Source organism: Anabrus simplex, chromosome 2 (assembly GCF_040414725.1).
Source record: "Anabrus simplex isolate iqAnaSimp1 chromosome 2, ASM4041472v1, whole genome shotgun sequence".
NCBI classification, from domain to species: domain Eukaryota; kingdom Metazoa; phylum Arthropoda; class Insecta; order Orthoptera; family Tettigoniidae; genus Anabrus; species Anabrus simplex.
In genome coordinates, this window is record NC_090266.1 from 845,401,329 (window position 1) to 845,423,542 (window position 22,214).

The window sequence follows — 22,214 nt, forward strand, 5'->3', positions numbered from 1 at the left end:
GTAAACAACACAAGATTCTGGATCCATTATACATGGTTTGAAGAGTACAGGCAAATGAAGGTAAATGTATCAGGTAGAGGATGATCAACTCATATTACTGGATAGTTCACCAGCAACTTGCAATTTCGTTTTATGCATCCCACCGCTTTTACTACAATTCCGAAATACATTGGTCCCTCTCCCTGAACCGGGGTAATATAACGAGATGTGTGTTTATGGGTAGAAGACAGCAGGAATCATGAGCGCCACTATTAATTCATTATGGGTACCTCGAATGAATCCGTAAAATGATCACAGATATGAAGAACACATATCTTACAACAGCAGGCGCACACATAGACCAGGAGCAGGTACTGTATAGGCTGGAAAATGCAAAGTCTCATAATAGCTCTCTTGGCAGGGCGGGGTGGAAGTTGTGATAGTGGATGGTGCTCGTTGGTTCGAATCCCACGCAGTATTTTTATTTTTTATTCCTATTTTGCCGCCAATTGCCTGGAATGTGGTAAGGTTGCATTCTTGATAGCTTCCACAGACTGATTTGTATCATGACATTATTGAGCTAGGTTGGATGAAGAATGAAGATGAGGAGGTGATAGTCTGTGGATAGGACACAGGCAACCAATTAGCTATATCGTACATGTTAAAAGCTTCGTAGACCACAGGTAGGGCAAAGTTTGCCCCACTGGAATGATAACAACATGCGATGGCAGGTAGGTATGTAGCTGAGTGAACTTCATTCCTTCGAGGCAAGTCACAACACAACACAAAGCATATTCACCACCTCGTGATGTATTCCAGCAGCGAGTATGTGGATATGTTACTCATCAATTGAGAAGCTAAAAAGATTGCATACTAGGCACAATGCCTGTATCGCGAACACTATAAAGATAGACAACAACTGACAGGCATGACATTTCAAAGTGTGGAAAGACATCTGCGGGCTGCTGCGTTTCTGGGAAGGACATGGCCTCTTCGAGATCATCCCTTGAAGTTTGCTCTCAATGAACAGGTTGTGTTGGGATGCTGTCCGGTATTATCTTCACACGTGTACATGGGCTATTGCACAGGAGACAAACATCCGCTGGGCATCTGTTATGCAAATATTAAATACCCAGCAGTTTCACCGTAACGTCTGTACTTACACCAGGAGCTCCATGGTCACGATTTTGAGGCACGGGTGGCGTTCTGTCAATGGATCCTACAGCATGTGGACTCGGATCCTGCCTTCTTGGCAACCATCTTATTTATTTAAGTGAGGCTCCACAACAACGGAACTGTTAATCGCCATAATATGCATTACTGGAGTGTGGATAATCCCCATTGGGTACGAGAGGCAGCTTTTCAGATACAGTGGGGAGTGAACATATTGGTATGGCATCACGCGTGATCACCTCATTGGTCCCCATTTCATTGAGGGAGAAAGCTACCTGCAGTTTCTCCAAGATGACCTGCCACCGTTCTTGGAACGTGTGCCATTGCTTGACTGTTGCAAGATGTAGTTTGAACATCAAGAACCTCCACCGCACGCAGCAGTGGTCGTCCGGAACGATCTCCATGTGATGTATCCTGATAAATGGATAGGAAGGAGAAGACACGCCCCCTACAACATTATATTATCCAATCTTTATGCTCCTGGAACTTTTTCTGCTGGACCATGTAAAACAACTAGTGTATGCACAGCAGCTGAGCAGTTCTGGACACCTTAGACAGCTCATCACTGAGGCATGCCGATCCGTTACACTGGAGATGTTGTAACGTGCCACACGGTCCTTACAACATTGTGCGCGGCTCTGTATCGACCACGAAGGTCGTCAGTTCGAGCAGGTGCTGAGTTAAAGGACGTAGGTAACTGAAATCCTTCCAACCCAGCTCCATACCATATGCCAATATACAAATGACCCTTTTCAGGGCCAAATAAACAAATCAAGTCTGTGGAAATGATTAAGTATGCAACCTTGCCACATCCCAGTCAACTAGCTGTTTAAAAAAGCAAAGAAAACACCCTGCATGGGATTCAAACCATATAGCACTGTCCACTATCACAACTCCCATCACACCCTTGCCAAGTGAGTTATTCCAAGGTTTGACGTGCAGCACACAGTTTCCAGCCTATACAATACCTGTTCCTGGTCTGTGTGTGCACCTCCAGTTGTAAGGTACACATATTCTGTATCTGTGCTTGTTTTAGGGGTTCATTTGCAGTGCTCACAATGAATTAACAGTGGCGCTCACAATTCCGCTGGTTTTTAACCCATAACCACCCACATCGTTATAATACTATGCTTCAGGGAGAGTGACTGATGTATTTCAGAATTGTAGTAAATGCAGCGGGATGCATAAAACTAGATCGCAAGGGACTGGAGAATCACCCAGTATGTGGACAAATGTACAACTGGTATCCAGGACCAAGGCCAACTCGACTGTGTACACCCGCCATACTGCAATTTTCTTTCCATGTGGAGATATCTTTCAGGACAATAATGTGCCATGCTTCAAGGCATGACATTCACAGGAATAGTTAATTGAAACTTCCTAAATATTGAATGGCCCCCATACTACCCTAATATCAACCACACATAACACATGTGGATCTGCATAAAAAGCCTTAGCACAGATATGAAGAGATCACTCAATTTAATATTTGCATTGAAGGCCACATTACAGAGACTGGCTGGTTACATTTCTTGATTACGACCAACATCTCAATCCTGAATATGGGGAATGAGGCCTGTGTGACGTTAGTAGAAAAATAAACAAGCACTGCTTTTCACTTACAGTATAACCAGAGTTGGGTCGTTCATGAATGAACTAGTTCATTTGAACGATTTGTTTATTTGAGCTGGTACAAGGTCATTCAAATATTTTGAACTGGTCCTTCATGCAAGCACACACAGTAACTGCACGAGTGAAATATGAAAACAGCACAAATGAATGACAAACTTAGTTTGCACAAAAGTGGCCAATAGCGTGCCTTATATTGGTCACATGATATCCCATTTTCTATCACGCTTCACAACTGTTTGAGGAGAAGCTGTTGGATGTTTGAAAGCTTGCATGTCTCTTGTAGCGTAGGTATATACCATTTATCCATTGCGGCGAGCTGTCAGCGGCAGTGCGCTTTGGACAGTTGTTTTCTGCTCATGCTAGGCGCTCCCAGAGGGAATAAGTTCACAGAATGTCATACTGGCCACCTAGCTTTGTAACTGAGCACATGTTTGATTGCTGGTTCGAGTCCGGTCCTATGCAAGATATGGTCCACGATACACACAACGGGGTGGTAATGGCGCTCGTTTAACTCTTAAAACAATAATCACCACATATAATGTAGGTGACTGTATAGCCATTATTTGGAATCCATTACAAAAAATTATTTCAGAGTCTGGCACCTCTGTATGCGTTCCATCATATACGGTAGGACAGTAGTGGGAATAATACGATGACACTGTTAAATAAATACTATACACTCGAAATAAACAATGTCAGTAGTACGGTACAACAAGCTCACATGCACTTGGAGGGGAGTAGCAAGACCATATTGTGATTATATGGTAATAGGCACAAAACTGTAGTATTATATTCTATACACACAGATAGTATTATGATGAGAGTGTTGGCACAATAAATATAACAAATAAATACAATATAATAAATACAATTTGCTTTATGTTGCACCAACTAAGGTCTCAGGGTAGTAATAATAATAATAATAATAATAATAATAATAATAATAATAATAATAATAATAATAATAATAATAAAATCATATAATAATTGTATGGCCTCAGCTACCGTTTGATGCAATCTAGGCTGCTTGCACTTTAATTTCGATTTCGAACCGGATCTCTCTTGGGCGATCTTTGGTGGAGTTTATTTAACTTACTTGGTTAAATACCAAATGTTTCACCAGAGATCTTTAATATGCCAACATCGTATGACATAGTGTTGAACTGACTTTTTCTGTTCTTCAAAAATCTTACTATGTGGGTTTGAACCTGCGATCTTCGGATTTCTCAATAGTCCGCAGAAGCAGCGTTCAAGTACCGATTTCTCATGTATTTTTTTTTCATATCTTTGTTGTATACAAAATACTCCAATTCCATTAAACTTGAACATTTCAAAACATTAAAAATTACCATGTATTCTTTTGATCATGTGAATGATAATACACTGTTTTTTTTTTTTTGCTATTTGCTTTACGTCGCACCGACATAGATACGTCTTATGGCGACGATGGGATAGGAAAGGCCTAGGAAGTGGAAGGAAGCGGCCGTGGCCTTAATTAAGGTACAGCCCCGGCATTTGCCTGGTGTGAAAATGGGAAACCACGGAAAACCATCTTCAGGGCTGCCGACAGTGGGGCTCGAACCCACTATCTCCCGATTACTGGATACTGGCCGCGCTTAAGCGACTGCAGCTATCGAGCTCGGTAATACACTGTTTTGCATCTTAAAATATCAAAGAACTACTTTTTTCAAACTTTGTGATGAAGACAAAATTCAAAACTCGTACTTCCTATGTTTCTTACCAGACGATAAAACTAAGAGTAACATGCGATAAGGATAAAAGTAAAAAACTGTTTGACCAATATTCTTAAAATTCTGTTCAAGGAGTTCTATGATGATTTCTAATGAGACTACTTATTAGTGATTAATATTTGGTGGTGATGGCTAGAAAACTGTAAGTCATAATTTCAGTCATGATTCCCCAAAATACACAGTAATATTAGTTACAGTAGGTATTCAGGAACATCACTTTATTCCCTATTAAGAGGACATTCCCATTAGCTCCGCCTTCTGTTTGTCTTTAACAGTTAAAAAGGACAACTATCATCTTAGAGCAATGATTTCCCATGCAAAAAGCCAATAAACAGCTGATTCATACGTCCCTCGAACGCTAGAGCTTTAAACATTATAAGAGGATGGTCTGACATTCATATTAAAGGAGGGTGAAGACGCAAGCAAGCACAACCTATTGTGAAATGTACATACTGGCTCACGAGTGGCAGGGAAAACTACCACTCCTTGACCAGATGCCGCCATGATAGCTCATAAACTGAGGGCCCATTTCCCTTCTATAAGGACTCATCTCATTGAACGAGATGAGGTGAGATTTCGTTCGTTTGAATGAAGTGCAGCGAGAGCTCTATCCATGACATCGGCTCATGAACTACCTCATTCATCTGAACTAATTCATTTGATCGACACAAAATGATGAATGGTATTGAATGAACTAGTTCGTACAAATGAACAGATTGGACCCATGACTAATTATAGCAGTGTGTGTTTATTTAGAGCCTGTATGACTGCATGACCAGGATCTGTAACAGTCAGTCAGTTATTTTGTTATAGTGGAAGCCACTTCTTTTCAGTTACAACTTAGTTAATCTATAACTGAGAATCTTCAGTCTGTCAAAACCAATTCAGAAAAAAATAAAATTGGAAAATACCTGGGAAATAAAGAAAACATTTAATAACAGATTATACCATAAAATAAAAAAAAACAGGATTATATGTTTTGTTCTCGAAACAACATCATCAGATTCTGCCAAATCACACATATTATTATTATTATTATTGTTATTATTATTATTATTGTTATTGTTATTATTATTATTCATCCTCCTTTCCCCTTATCCAGCTCCTGCCAGGTCAGGGCATTTATGGCACTTCTCTACCTTCCTCTCTCCTTCCACCATTCCTCTACCACCATTTTGTCCCAGTCCAAGTTTCTTCTTCTTGCACATTTCTTTAAATCGATCCACCATGGTCTAGCTCTCCCTCTCACTTTCTTTCCCTCAAACTTCATCTCTATCATCCATTGTGGTAATCCTTACGCCTCCATCCTCTTTACATGTCCAAACCATCTTAGTTCACTCCTATCAATTCTCTCATTTAGGTTTTCCATTCTGACCTCTTTGCTCATATATTTGTTTCGCAATCTGCTTTCCTTATCTTTCCTCTCATACTTCTTAGGTATTTAAATTCGACGGCCTGAATTCTACTCTCCTCCCTACTTGTTCAGGTCTCAGCGCATAAGTCATAATGGGTGCATAATACATTTGGTACACTATTTCTTCACACATCCTTGGTACTTCCTTACGCTAGACAAGGGTTCTAACACTCCAGAGGAATGCATTGACCTGTTGCACCCTCTTGCTAATCTCCATGTCCAGCCTTGTATTCTGCATTAATTCATTCCCTAGATTTTGAAACTCTTAACAATTTTGAGGCTTTGACCACTTATCATCATCATCATCATCATTATTAATTGATTAACATTATTAACAAGTGTAAAAAATTACGTTAAATTTATGTGTATACCAACATAATAATTTTTAAATATTTGAATTTACATTCATACTAGTCCAGCTACAGTACACTTGTCATCACTTGTCATCATATAGGCTTTTATTACGATGGGTTCGCCACTCCCAAAGGCATTTTAGAGCTACTGTCAGCCGAAACTTGTAGGCCGCTCCTAACATGGAGAACAGACACCTTTTGTAGCCACTCCTCTGGAGTACAGACGCAACAGTTGACATAGGGTTTCAATGGCATTTCCTCCACTGAGGGCCTATTTCCCTTCTATAAGGACTCCTTCGCCCTTAGCCGTTGGTCCTATAGTGGAACAGGCTATTTATCACCGCCCCACACTCGGTGTGGAGACACTGGCTGAATGGTTTACTCCATTACCATAGCAGATTTAACTGGCCAGACTGGGAGTGCTTATACTTTAAGAAGAGATTGATATAGCAAAGCTCAAATGGTTTGGACACATGATGAGAATGCCAGGAGAGAGAATATCAAAGAGAACATTCATGGATAAAGAGACTGCAAAGAGGCCTAGGGGATGGCCTAGAAAGAGATGGAGGAGCTCTGTTGTGGACTGTATTGCAAATACAGGAGTCGATAGAAATAAAGTACTAGAAGAGGAATGGTGGAAAGATCGAGTAAGGTGGAGGGCATTGGTACACTACCCTACCAAAGAGAATCTAGAAAAGGGAATGGATGAAGAAGAAGAAAAAGACTAGTCCAGCTAGGAGTGCACTGCTTCATCCTTGTCTTCATGTCAGCTGGCTTGTTTACCGGTAACATTCAGTTACGCAAGGCTCTGGTGATGTCACTGGCTTTTGTGGAACTGTACTTGTAGTCTATTTTTTATTTTATTTTTTACAGTCTGGTCTTATGGTCAAATAGGTTTTATGATGACAATGGGATATGAAAGGGTTAGGAGTTGGAAGGAAGTGACCATGTCCTTAATAAGGTACAGCCCGAGCATTTGCCTGATGTGAAAATGGGAAACCACAAAAAAACCGAGAGCTGCCAACAGTGGGGTTCGAACCCACTATCTCCCGAATACAAGCTTACAGCTGCGCGCCCCTAACTGCACGGCCAACTCGCTCAGTCATCACATATTATAATGAATAATGAAGCGAGAGCAGCTTGTAAAAGTAAAAAAAAAAAAAAAAAAAGGAGGCGCATCAGAAATGGTTTGGAACAAGGACTCATGAAGACACAGCACTGTACGAAGATGAAAGAAACAGAACCCAGGAAAAGAATGAACTCTGTTATGGAGGGGAAAATAAGTAGAGGGAGACAAAGACGATGATGGTTAGACTAAGTTTCTAACGATTTAAAGATAAGGGGTATAGAACTAAATGATGCCATAGAGCTATTTAAAATAGAGGATTGTAGAGGTGGTTAATAAATTCACAGAGGCTTACAGAGTGAATGCTGAAAGGCATGACAGTCTATTAATGAAGATGTATGCAGATTTTTTATTAATATTATTATTATTTTGGAAATCATTTAAGGGATATTTAATGAGCACTAATGAATTATATTATAATTTAATGGAGTTTGGATTGTGTTTTATAGTTATGTTATTTAATTTAATATAGTGAACAGTAGGGAATCATTAACGTGTGTGTGATCATTTAGGTTATTCTGGTTGCAAAAGCCACTGATATTATCCACATAAACATACGAACAGAAGGAAAAAGATTTTTATAATAGGATGGTTTTTGAGAGAATAATATGGAGTTGTGCAACAGTAAATGAAATGTTTGTTCACATGTTCTTATCTCCAACAAAAGACCTTTTCAACCCATAGTAACTTTAATGAACAAAATTACAAGTACAGTGGAACCTAGGATGAGATCGTGGGTTCGAGCCCCACTGTCGGCAGCCCTGAAGATGGTTTTCCGTGGTTTCCCATTTTCACACCAGGCAAATTCCGGGGCTGTACCTTAATGAAGGCCACAGCCGCTTCCTTCCACTTCCTAGGCCTTTCCCATCCCATCATTGCCATAAGACCTATCTGTGTCGGTGTGACGTAAAGCAAATAAAAAAAATAAAAAAAACCTAGGATTGCGAGCATAATTCGTTCCGGCAACATGCTTGTAATCCAAAGGGCTCGTATATCAAAGCAAGTTTTCACATAAGAAACAATTGAAATGCGGATGATTTGTCCACAACACAAAAATACTTATTCGCATACCGTTTCTAAAACAAAATATACCGTAAAAAAAATGAAAGTGCACTTTTCCTTACAATAGAATCATTGTTGGTGTGGAGACGAGAGATGACATGAGAAGAGTTACTGTGTAGCACGAATTTCACTAACGGAATCACTGCTATCCGTTAGCTCACTGGAATTGTTTTCTTTTCGTGCAACTTTAACGAGGGACCTGTCCAATGACTTGACAGAGATTCCATTGACTTTTCCTCCTTCTCTAGCCCGGACGAGATCTCCGTAACTTCCTCCTGTTGTTCGCTATACAGGTCCATCTGTTAGTTGGTGGTCAGTTCCTGGCTATGTTCTTCCACCAGCTCTAGAATGTCCACGTCATTCACCTCCAGCCCCATAGTCTTCCCTAAGGACACAATTTCATCGACAATCGGCGGCTCATTGTCGCCAACAATCCCCTCAAATTCACATCCAAGAACACAGTCAGGCCACAGCTTTCCCCAAGCGGAAGTGAGAGTTCTCTTGGTGACTCCATCCCAGGCGTTATCGATGATCTTGAGGCAGTTCACGATGGGGAAATGATTTCTTCCAAAGTCTCTGAGGGTAAGGTTTGTTCCTTCGGTCACTTCAAAGCATCGCCGAAATAGTGCTTTGGTGTATAGCTTCTTGAAGTTCGAAATGACTTACTGATCCATAGGCTGGAGTAATGGAGTAGTGCTGGGAAGAAGGAACTTAACCTTAACGAACTTGAATTCCTCCAGTAATTCGTCCTCAAGGCCTCAAAGCCTGGAGGATGAGCAGGAGCATTGTCCACAACCAGCAAGACTTAGAGCAGCAGATTATGTTCTGAAAGGTATTTCTTCACTACAGGACCAAAGACCCCGTTCATCCATTCAACTAACGAACAGGGGAGGGGAAAACGTAGGCACACGTGACGCTTGTACTGCAGAACCTCGCTCGCTTATCGAGTTACAATTTATTTGAAATATTTGCTCGTCTTGCAAAACACTTGTAGACCAAGTTACTCGCATTCCAAGGTTTCACTGTACTGGGATACAGTCAATAATCACTTCATAGTCCCAGTGAACAGCTAATAAAGGAAAGCCATCAGTGTTTGGGTTGGGATTTTAGGTAATCAGATTATTCATCCATATTTTATTGATAGCGCCCTCAGTGAATACAAATACAGGCAAACCTGCCCTAATGGACACCTTTATTCAGCGGGCACCTCCCTATATGGAAATTTTTCTATGGAACCACTTTTATTTTACATAAGACACGTGTTAAATAAGCCTCATTTAAGGGGACACCTCGAATTCTGGACAGCGGATATAACCATTAGTCTCGTCCACTTGTCTTAAGTGGACACTTTACTGTACATGTTCTAGGACAATTTCTTTACACAAGGCTGCTATTCTTTCTCTTAATATCATTCTGCAGACATACGGAAATTCCTTTTGAATATTTTCACTATTTCAAGTCCAAGGAAAAGAGAGATGACATGTACATAGGAATGCTGAAGTAGCCATGAAGTTAATTGCTCTGTACAGAGCTCTTTCCAAACTTTTTGCTAGGGTCATTGTGTATTCTAATTAGCGTATCCATATATTCTGAGAATTCTAGTTGCCCAGGAATGCTACCAGTGACTGATAAGGTTGAGGTCAGGTAGTTCATTTAAACTTCACAAGGTAGAGACTTTCATGTGCTGATTGTTGAGGCAGAAATACCATAGCATTTCAATCGCCCAGTAAACATAAGTAGTATGGACGAGCGTGTTTAGATCTTGAGACAAGAAAACATGTAGTGCAAAAGGACTTTTAGTAAGAAAAGCTCCCTGAAAAATTAACCTGGGAGACAACATAATTATGAAGAACAGGAATGACATTTTAAGCGAGTTGGAGGAAAGTAGGAAATGCGGAATGAAAGTAAAGTGGGAGTCAATTTTTGCAAAAGTGAATATTGTGGTATATGAATGGTTCAAATTTGTTTGAACCAAGAAACTGTGAGTGACTGGACCAATGTTACGAAAAAATGCATGAGAAATCGCATATAACCTGAAAGGTGAGGTTAACTGAATAAAGAATTTGTGTGTTACACTGAATTGTTATTCCCTTTTCGAGAATATTGCAGTAAAGAAAAATGAGCTAAATTTGTACACTCAGCTGAATGATTACTTCCGAAACTGTAATGAATGTAAAGGCTTTAAAATCACTTCTAGTGTCTACCAGGCAAATATTTAGTTAGAAACTATTTAGAATAAACAAAATAAAGAATTACGCTTATATATTTTTTTGTTATTTGCTTTACGTCGCAACGACACAGATAGGTCTTATGGCGACGACGGAGCAGGAAGGGGCTAGGAGTGGGAAGGAATCGGCCGTGGCCTTAATTAAGGTACAGCCCCAGCATTTGCCTGGTGTGAAAATGGGAAACCACGGAAAACCATCTTCAGGGCTGCCGACAGTTGGGTTTGAACCCACGATCTCCCGAATACTGGATACTGGCCGCACTTAAACGACTGCAGCTATCGAGCTCAGTATGCATATATTTAAGGTGGATGTCGTTTGCTGTTAAAATGTTCAATTAATTTTTAAAACCTTGGTTTAGCAGCCCCTCTCATAATGGACAATTTTCCAAGGAACCGGCGGTGTCTGCAAAAAAGATGTTCGACTGTATCTTGAATTGCTTCAAGAGTCAGTTGGCCCACTTACTGACAATATGATGGCTGCCCTGCACACATTAGTGTTTAGGTTCAGGAATATTTAAATGAAGTATTTCCAAGGTGGTGGTGTTCCGTGGCCTTCTGGTTTACCAGACTTTTCGCCTAATGACTTTTTCTTATGAAGTTATTTACAATCATGACAAAACCTACAGAAGTATTTATGATCTGAACAATGCTTTAACAAGGGAATACCCATTACAAACTGGTGTCTGAGATGAATTTTTTAACCAACTGTGCCATAGGAGAGAAACTACAGTAGAACCTCGATAACTCGAAATCGGTTAATTCAAAATCCTGCCTAATTCGAAGAAGCTCTCGTTCCCGTAAACATGAGGTACGGCTTTGCATGTTATTTGAATTGTTTAATTCAAAATACGGATAATTCATAATTCGAAGAACAATGTCGGTTCCATTAGGTACCGAAATTCACACTTTTAATTCAAAACTGCCTTTACATTAAAAAAAAGTATTTTACAGAGTAATTTAAATTCAAAATTTATCCGCATCATGACAGAACGTATCTTCCGTGTTGGGGTAACTTTCCGTACTTTCACTCACTTCAGTGTGTCTACACTTCAAGTAAAATCGTAATTCTTTTGTATTCAGCGTTCGGAATGCCACAATATCACGTAACGTGCAGTTTGCGGAGAAGCAGAATCTGCAAACACTGGCGATGCCGACAGTTAGAGAAAAAGGGTGGCTCATATAATCAATTCATATGCACCGAACAATATTGTCAATGCAGATGAAACTGCATTGTTTTTTCTTTAATGCAGAGCCCAATGGTTTTGAAGGAGAGAAGGTGCTGTGATTCAAGGTGATTGCATTCATTAATGGGTCTTATAATACTTTGTGACTCAGCAAAGGTTGACATTTCTGAACTAAGAGAGAAGTGCCATGGCGGGAAATCATACAAGGATAGTCACTCTACTGTGTTGCAATGCACATAGAAGCGAGAGACTTCCTCCCCTTGTCATAGCAAAGTTTGATAAGTCACAATGTTTTAAGGGCGTCAGGCACTTTCTATGCAAGTACAAGGCATCTAAAAAATGCAAACAGTACAGTAATCCAAAACATAAAGCATTTGCGCAAGGGAGCCAGCATAATTTGTTCCTCGTCTTTGAATCGTGTGTTTTTCCTTTCGTTGCTTGAGGTTATGTTTGCCAGTGATTTATCTAAGTGCATTATTTGCATAATATAAATGCACCTTGTTGGATGCATTTTGTAAATAATTTTTCCATGGCATTTGAAAGGTTTAATCTGTGATTCAAGGTGATTGCATGCATTAATGGGTCTTAGAATACTTTGTGACTCAGCAAAGTTTGACATTTCTGAACTAAGAGAGAAGTGCCATGGCGGGAAATCATACAAGGATAGTCACTCTACTGTGTTGTAATGCAGACGGAAGCAAGAGACTTTCTCCTCTCGTCATAAGAAAGTTCGATAAGCCACGATGTTTTAAGGGCGTCGGGTACTTTCCGTGCAAATACAGGACATCTAAAATGCATACAGTACAGTAATCCAATGCATAAAAGACTTGTAGAGGGGAGTCAATATAGATTTCTCCTCGTCTTTGAATCATGTTTTTTCTTTCGTTTGCAAGAGGTTATGTTTGTCGGCCAGTTATCCAAGTGGATTATTTGAATACTGTAAATGCACCTTGTTGGATACTTTTTTTTTTTTGCCATCAAGGGTTATGAATTTCATGTTGTTGGTCCGTACTGAAGTGAGAGTAACATATGAATAGTAACACAGTAAAGGTTTCCACCTATTCAGTACTAATATGTATTTACAATGTTATAAATTACATGGAACTAGTTTCGACCCACCTAGGGGTCATCATCAGCCATATTAAAGCATACATAAGTTTTTGTCGAATCCTAAAACATGTTATTTTTTACTGCAATATCGTATGGATTTATAATTTATAAAGTGAAGTGTGGTAATGAGATGAGAAATGTTAGTATGGTACAGGTGAGTAGTAAATAATAATATATATACAAAGAAGTTTGGAACAAAGTACAAGTGGGGTGCTTAGAGTTGTAAAAATATAACCTCGTGGATGTCAGTAGTCCTCGTACTAAAGAATCAATGTAAAATAACACATATAAACATATATACAAGTATGTACAAAGTCTGGAGAGTAAAGAGTGATACTCTTTTAATGTCGAGTCGGCTTGACACTGATCACTTAAGCGGAGAAATTAGGCATATGGTGTATTAAAGCTGTGTTGATCGGTTGCGTTGTTGATTGTTGGACGTGAAGTTATTTTTGAATTTCTGGTTGAGAAGAAAGTGGAAACTGCGCGTGGATATATTGATTCTCAGTTCTCAGCGAAAACCAAATTGGACCTGTTTAAATGGAGAAAGTCGGTAAAAACAAAAAATGGAGATAGGAAAAGGTTAACATAAAGTGAAAGGACGCTTACCTCGCGCTGCGGTGTGTGTATCCGCCCAATTATCAACTATAGACCAAGCCCCTTATACAAACTATCACAATTCATCCAACGTTTCTTAAGAAAAAATTATCAATTTTTATCCAAAAAGTCCATTAAAACACATCAGACCTAGTAGAAAAACTTAACAATTTCAATTTGCAACCGGATTACTCCATCCACTCTTTCGATATTGTGAACATGTACCCAAGCATACAAGTATCAAGATTAATTCCAATAATTAAAAACAATTTAAACAAAAACAGCCACTTAAGCAAACTAGAGACACAAGACTTTATCACAATATTAAAACTAATCATCAACAACAACTTCTTCACTTTCGACAATGTTATATATCAACAAGATGGTTTGGCAATGGGGTCACCGGCCTCAGACATCTTGGCAGAAATATACCTGGACTTCCTCGAACACACCAAAATTGACAATGAATTTGGAAACATTCTCTTTTGGGCCAGATATGTTGACGATGTCTTCGTAATCATGAATGAGTAATCAATTAATGCCTCCACCACCCTCTTAAAACTCAACACTATTGATTCTCATATCAAATTCACACTAGAATCCGAATCAAATCAAAAAATCAACTTCCTAGATTTAACTATCACTAGAGACTCAGATTCTTTCAGTTATAAAATATTCAGAAAACCTACTCAAACAGCCTCCACCATTCGCCAAGATTCAGTGCACCCCCAGTCCCACAAACGAGCCACATACAACAACCTAGTTCACCGAGCCTTCAGCATACCTATGTCCAAGAAAGATCTAAAGAACAAACTTAACACAATTCGCAGAATTGCAAAATTCAACGGCTTCAGCAATCATTTTATAGAAAGGATAATCAATAAACACAAACATCGCCCTAAAACTACCCTCAAAAAAGAAGTGACCAAACCTCTAACATTTTCCACCGTTCAACAATGATATCTACAAGTTAACCAATATCTTCAAGAAACAAGGCGTTAAAATAGCCTTCAAATCCAACAATAAGAACACAAACGTCTTACACAATACTTCACACATCAACAAGACCAGCAGTTTTTTAAAATCAGGAGTTTACAGGATAAAATGCAACACCTGTGAAAAATCCTACATCGGACAAACCGGTAGAAACTTCAATACCAGATACCACGAACACACTAATGCAATAAAATACAACAGGTTTTCAGCCATCGGCCAACACATGCATGATTATAACCATAATTTTACCAATATCGAACAGGACATGGACATCCTCGAATTAGCAAACAAGGGCCCTTTACTCAACATAATGGAAAATTACTACATACACCTAGACCAATACTTCAACGCCAGTCACAATCTCAATGAAATCTCAGAGAAACCCAACATACTCTTCAATCTATTCATCACTTTCCTCAGAAACAATAATGCAGCCAACCAAAACTCAATCATAAGTCTAATCAAAGGTACTTTTCCGAGACAATTACCCTTTCTCCCGCACCCTTCAGCCCCGCCTTAAAAGCTTCCCACCCCCACTTCACCCCAAGCCACCGCCACTCTTCCTAACCCCCTCCTAACCCACACGCGCCTGCCCTCCCCTCTGCCCACACTTCTCTCCCCGCCACCAATCGCACACCATCAGCTATACTACACACACCGCACCGCGAGGTAAGCGTCCTTTCACATTATGTTAACCTTTTCCTATCTCCATTTTTTGTTTTTACCGACTTTCTCCATTTAAACAGGTCCAATTTGGTTTTCGCTAAGAACTGAGAATCAATATATCCACGCGCAGTTTCCACCTTCTTCTCAACCAGAAATTCAAAAATAACTTCACGTCCAACAATCAACAACGCAACCGATCAACACAGCTTTAATACACCATATGCCTAATTTCTCCGCTTAAGTGATCAGTGTCAAGCCGACTCGACATTAAAAGAGTATCACTCTTTACTCTCCAGACTTTGTACATACTTGTATATATGTTTATATGTGTTATTTTACATTGATTCTTTAGTACGAGGACTACTGACATCCACGAGGTTATATTTTTACAACTCTAAGCACCCCACTTGTACTTTGTTCCAAACTTCTTTGTATATATATTATTATTTACTACTCACCTGTACCATACTAACATTTCTCATCTCATTACCACACTTCACTTTATAAATTATAAATCCATACGTTATTACAGTCAAAAATAACATGTTTTAGGATTCGACAAAAACTTATGTATGCTTTAATATGGCTGATGATGACCCCTAGGTGGGTCGAAACTAGTTCCATGTAATTTATAACATTGTAAATACATATTAGTACTGAATAGGTGGAAACCTTTACTGTGTTACTATTCATATGTTAGTTGCTTTACGTCGCACCGACACAGATAGGTCTTATGGCGACGAAGGGACAGGGAAGGGCCAGGAGTGGGAAGGAAGCGGCCGTGGCCTTAATTAAGGTACAGCCCCAGCATTTGCATGGTGTGAAAATGGGAAACCACGGAAAACCATTTTCAGGGCTGCCGACAGTGGGGCTCCCGAATACTGGATACTGGCCGCACTTAAGCAACTGCAGCTATCGAGCTCAGTAGGATACATTTTGGAAATAGATTTTTTTTCCATGGCATTTTCATTTTCAATCTGTGAATCAAGGTTAACTGCATGCAGTAACAGCTCGTAGAATATTTTCTGAATTACTAATTGGCGGTTAATTCAAAACCACGTAATTCGAAGTCCGATTTTTGCGTCCCAACGACTTCGAATTAACAAGGTTTTACTGTAATCAACTTTCCTCAGGGATTTAATTTCCAGCCTACCAGGTCAGTCTCGGTGATCCGCAGTCGTGGCTGCTGCGGAAGGGGTTGTGGATCTCAGGGGATGAGAGACAACCAGGTACAACAGCAGCAGGAATTTAGTCCAGGGCCGGCATCGTCCCCTCAGCCAGTGTTGTCCCAGCAGTCAACCAGGCTCAGCATGTCCACTCATGCAACGTCTCCACAACGGGCTGAAGCAGACACTAAATTTTGCCAGCAGAGCACACGACTGATACTTTGTGCATATACTGCACTAGTGTTATTCATTGCTAATGTATGTTCTCACCCTTCGCAGTGTTTCTTCTTTACACTGTGTTCTGGCACCAGTTCTATGTGTGCATAACAGGGGTCTTGAACCCCTTCATTATCCTGCTTTATTATATACTTTCTTTATTAAAGTACTTGATTATCCCATCCATATGGAGGGATGCGCACCTGCTCCTCTTGCTCTGTGCATGGCTGCGTGGGGGAGACCAGAGCTCCAAACCAGTCATTGAGCAGAGCAGGAGGACTGGCAATAAGGATATTGTTTGGCTTCAGAAGGAGGCTTGAAAAATGAAAACCTACAACCTGTTTTCCAGTCTCTGACCGGGTCAGGGATATGATGAATGAAGCATATATAGGCTATTGGTACGGTGGGGTCGCCACTCCCAAAGTGATTTATGAATGACTGATAAATGCTATGAAATGATAATGGAGAGTGTGGCTGGAATGAAAGATGACAGGGAAAACCGGAGTACCTGGAGAAAAACCTGTCCCGCCTCCGCTTTGTCCAGCACAAATCTCACATGGAGTGACCAGGATTTGAACCACGGTATCCAGCGGTGAGAGGCTGACGCGCTGCCGTCTGAGCCACGGAGGCTCAGAAGGAGGCTTATTCGAACATAAATTATCAAACCATAGCTAACAATGTTCCTCAAGTGGAACTGAACTTTTGTTGCAGTGCTGAGTTTAGATTACATGCCTACCTGTCACAGAAAATTATTAAAGTTGAAGCATTTCTATTTTTCACTAATAATAAATAAATATATTTGTAATTGTTGTATTCTGATTCATTTTTTCAATGTCAAAATAATGGATGTGTAAAATATTTGTAAATGTATATTTACAAATTTACAAATACAACCATGAGGAAAGCCACAGAAGTATTGCATACATACATCTTAATTAATGTAATGCCTTTCAGCATTCAGTCTGCAAGCCTCTGTGAATTTACTAAATGCCTCCATGATCGCCTATTTTTAACTAGCTTTGCGGCCTCGTTTAGTTCCGTACCTCTTATTTTAAAAATAATATTTGTTATTGTTGTATTCTGATTAATTTTTTAACTCACAAAACAATGGACTAGTAAATTAAATGAAATGAAATTACCAGGGAGATAACACCAAACTGAACGCAGCAGAAGCTGTACAGAGGCAACTTCAGTGCTGGGGATGAGAAGTACTGGAACACCATCCATACTCACCAGACATGTCTCCATGCGATTATGACCTCATCCCTTAAGTGAAAGAACCATAGCATTGGAGATGGTTTCGGATACAAGAGGACAATGCCAATGCTGTGAAACATGAGACTGCAAACTTGACACACGGTAAGAGAACTGGTATCCAATGTCTTCCTTATTGGCAATGTGTTGCAGACAATCTACGGGACTACACTGAAGGTTCACAATACTCTCTAAAAATAAACATTATGTAGCACAACGATTTCATGGCAGACAGTTTCTTTTCTTTATATTCTACACCTGGTAAACCCAATCGGCATTTCCACAGCACCTTACACTCCCCTCTCCTATCTGTATATCTCCATTTATCTGGCAGATCCTGCATTCATGCAATAAAAATAGTTGCCATAGATGGAAATGCAAAATAATGATAATGTTAATGGCTTTACATCCCACTAACTACTTTTATGGTTTTCCGAGACTCCAAGGTGCCAGAATTTAGTCCCACAGGAGTTCTTTTCCATGCCAGTAAATCTACCAACACAAGCTTGACATATTTGAGCATCTACAAATACCACCGGACTGAGCCAGGATCGAACCTGCCAAGTTGGGATCAGAAGACCAGTGCCTCAACCCTGAAATGCAAAATGAAGTGGACAATATAGAATTATCTGATGTGCATACCTATGTCTACTCTGGACTGAACGTATTACTGTACTTCCTTGGACTTCCCAAGTATAGAAGGAAATTATACATATCTATGAAACAGTAAAATACTCATCAAGGTAGCATTGTGAAAACAGCAAGTAAGGAATGGGATTGCATTAATTGCGTTATATCCATATGTTTCCATACGTATTCATCCAAGACAGCAGAGACATAAGCAAGGGTCCAATGAGAAATATATCCAGTAATTTGCACTAGTCCCTGCAGCCAATGTTGAGGTAGGTATTACCATGTGAGGCAAAATAAATGTAGTGGTGCATATACGAATTCGTGTATACACAGTACTGCCTTATGTTCTGTCAGTATAATCTAAACGCGCTGTATTATGGTAAAAGTGAATGAAGAAGCATGGCAACGCTGTATGTCGTCATCCAGAAGGTCACCATCACAACTCTGCCAGTAACCGGCTTGCAGTGTGCCAACAGCAGGCAGCAGTGAAAGATGGAGTGGGGAGAGTATGAGTATTGTATCACCGAATTGGTGTTATTTTGTTGCTGAAAGCGAGATAAGGACGCTTTTTTCTATGCTGAAACTTCTCGGATTCATTTAACAATTTTTATTTCAGACAACAGCACGGCTTAAACAAACGGGTGCAACTGCTGATCGCGTCAGATCGGGCCATCCTAGGTGTCTATGCAGAAAAGAAGTTGTGAATACTGTTTATGCAAGGATTCAACGCAATCCTTTGTGTAAACAAACAATCTTATCTAGTGAAATGAATACATCTCCACAAACTATGTCATGTATTTTGAATGATGATTTATGCGTTGATTCATATAAAAGATACACACGGCATTCACTAACCGAAAAATTAAAGGAGACATGCCAGCTTCGATCTTAGGCTTTGTTAATGATGTATTGGGGGGGGGCAGGATCGCGACATTCTATTCACAGATGAAAAAATATTCACTGTGGAAGAGTTGTTTAGCAAGCAAAGCGATCGTATATAGGCATGGTCCTCCAAGAAAGCAAGAGAGAAAGTTCCATGTGTGTAGCGCGGATATCACCCTGCTTTTATCATGGTATGGTGGGCAGTTTTACTGGCGGGGAGCTTCGGAGATGCATTTTTGCGAAGGTGGAGTAAAGGCTTCTGCAGCTGTCTACCAGACAATGTTGGAAAAAGTTATACCACTTATCAGTACAAAGCTGTTTGAAGGGAAATTGTGGATTTTTCAGCAGGATAGCGCTCCTGCACACAAAGCAAAAAACGCAGCAGTGGTTGGCAACCACTGCCCCACGTTCATTGCTGCTGCTGACTGGCCTAGCGGAAGCCCAGACCTCAATCCATTGGATTATTCTCTGTGGCAGAAGCTCGAGGCAATAGCATGTCAAAAACGGCACCACAATACTGAGATGTTAAAGAAATCAATCATGTCAGCTGTCAAAAAAATTCCACTAGACACGATTTGTGCAGCTATTGATGAGTGGCCTCAACGTCTTCACCACTGTGTTGCTGCACATGGTGTTCATTTCGAATAATAGTATGTTCATTCTATAGCATTTCTTGTGTTTTTTCAGAATATATATATATGATAATGGGTTTGCGTAGTTTTATTTAGCAGTACAGGCTAGAAACGCAGGTAAATAATAACAGACTAGATAGTAAGATCCAAGCAGTAGAAATGAAATTTTTAAGAACATTGGTAAAAAAGACAGGAAGAGATAGAATTCAAAATATTAAAATCAGAGAAGAGGTAAATATAGAACTATTAGTACAGAACGTACAGAAAGCAAGAATGAGATGGTTTGGACATGTAAAAAGAATGGGAAAGGAACGGGTAGCAAGAAGGGAATTGGAAAGAGAAGTTAAGGGAAAGAGACCAGTTGGAAGACCGACAAGAAGGTGGATGGATCAGATTTGGAAGGAGATTAGAGAAGCTGAATTGGATGTGGTGGAAGTAATGAAGCAGGAAAAGTGGAAGAACAGAAAGGAGTGGAGAATGCTTGTTAACCATACCCGGGCGACTGGAGTGGGACAGTGATGATGATGATGATGAGTTATATGCAATGAAAGTACTGAGAGAACTTATGGCAGTGTAGTGCACATTGTTCCACAGTGTTTGAGGAACTGGTAAGTCTGAAAGGGAAATCACAATCATTGATACGTGAAGATGATCTGAAGTCCACAAATAAAACATAAAAGATCACATTAACACGAGTGAGATAATTTTTTCCAAGTGTCAGCCTCTTCAATAAAATTATATGGTACAGAAATAACACCCATGTCCTCCTACACACATCATCAATAGTTGTAACATCTAAAACAGCTATAACACATGATTCATTTTTCTAGCAAAATATTTACCTTTCCAATGAATGGCTGTCCAGTTGAATTCTTTATGAATATATCCATTGCAATGCCTTCATCGTAAGGTGGATATGATCCAGGTTTCTCACCAGCACTAACACCAGGATCAATCAATGGAACATAATGCATACCCAACTGCAATAAAATAGATACACGTGTTAAAAAAATTTCCCCTCACGCACTCAGTTCATCACTGTCTAAGCCCCACTCCATCATTCTTCCATGGATCCAACTACCTCACCACAGTAAATAAAACTGTAAAGCTGTTCCTCAATACACTTATGAAAAATAAGATCAACTAGCAAGCAAATCAGCACACTCAACAGTAAAGAATATCAAAATTGGACAACCAACCAACAAATTAGAGAAGATGTACATTTGTAATTTAACCACTGCAACGGAATTTTTAACACGAAAAGTCATATCTAGTGATTTGGATTCTACATAAAACTAACTGTTCTATGGCTATGATCAAGATACCAACAGGCAAATAAAACTACAAGCTTACTATTTTTTTCATTTGTAACACGGTAGTGTCAACTTAAATTAATCTGAAATATACATGATGACGAGAAAAAAATTTCAACTAGGAGTGTGGCTCATAATGACAACCATGGTAGTAGGGAAACAGTTCCACCCTAGATTCTTAACATGTAATGTGATTGAGTAACTTTAAAGAAATGTCAGGCTGAAAAGGCAAAAAACCAAGGTTTCTAGTACAGAATAAATCAAATAATTTCATAGGAAACCACAGTTTCATTTCAGTCCCTGGACATCACCATCAACTTAAAAATATTATATTCACTCAATATTCTTACCTGAATTAGAGTGCTAACAGAAGCACAAGCAAGGTTTAATTGTAATATATATATAAAAAACACACACACACACACACACACACACACACACACACACACACACACACACACACACACACCCCACACACACACACACACACACACACGCGCCTTTCAGCATTCTGTCTACAAACCTCAATGAATTTTCTAACCATCGCCACAATCCTCTCATTCTAACTAGCTCTGTGGCCTTGTTTACTTCTATACCTCTTTATCTTTAAACTGTTAGAAACTGAAACTAACCATCGTCATCTCTGCTACTGGCTTTACGTCGCACCGACACAGATAGGTCTTATGGCGACGATGGGACAGGAAAGGGCCAGGAGTGGGAAGGAAGTGGCCGTGGCCTTAATTAAGGTACAGCCCCAGCATTTGCTTGGTGTGAAAATGGGAAACCATGGAAAACTATCTTCAGGGCTGTCGACAGTGGGGTTCGAACCCACTATCTTTCGAATACTG

The 22,214-nt window shown here is 39.8% G+C and overlaps 1 protein-coding gene across 3 annotated transcripts in view; it reads right to left on the reverse strand.

The window, feature by feature from the left end:
• LOC136864504 (lysosomal alpha-glucosidase) overlaps positions 1–22,214 on the reverse strand; it is a 350,034-nt gene that overhangs the window by 127,121 nt on the left and 200,699 nt on the right. For all 3 annotated transcript variants that reach the window (XM_068226300.1, XM_067141562.2, XM_068226301.1), the window contains one exon: positions 20,896–21,033. In XM_068226300.1, the coding sequence (XP_068082401.1) occupies positions 20,896–21,033 (138 nt within the window). The remainder of the gene's footprint in view (positions 1–20,895; positions 21,034–22,214) is intronic.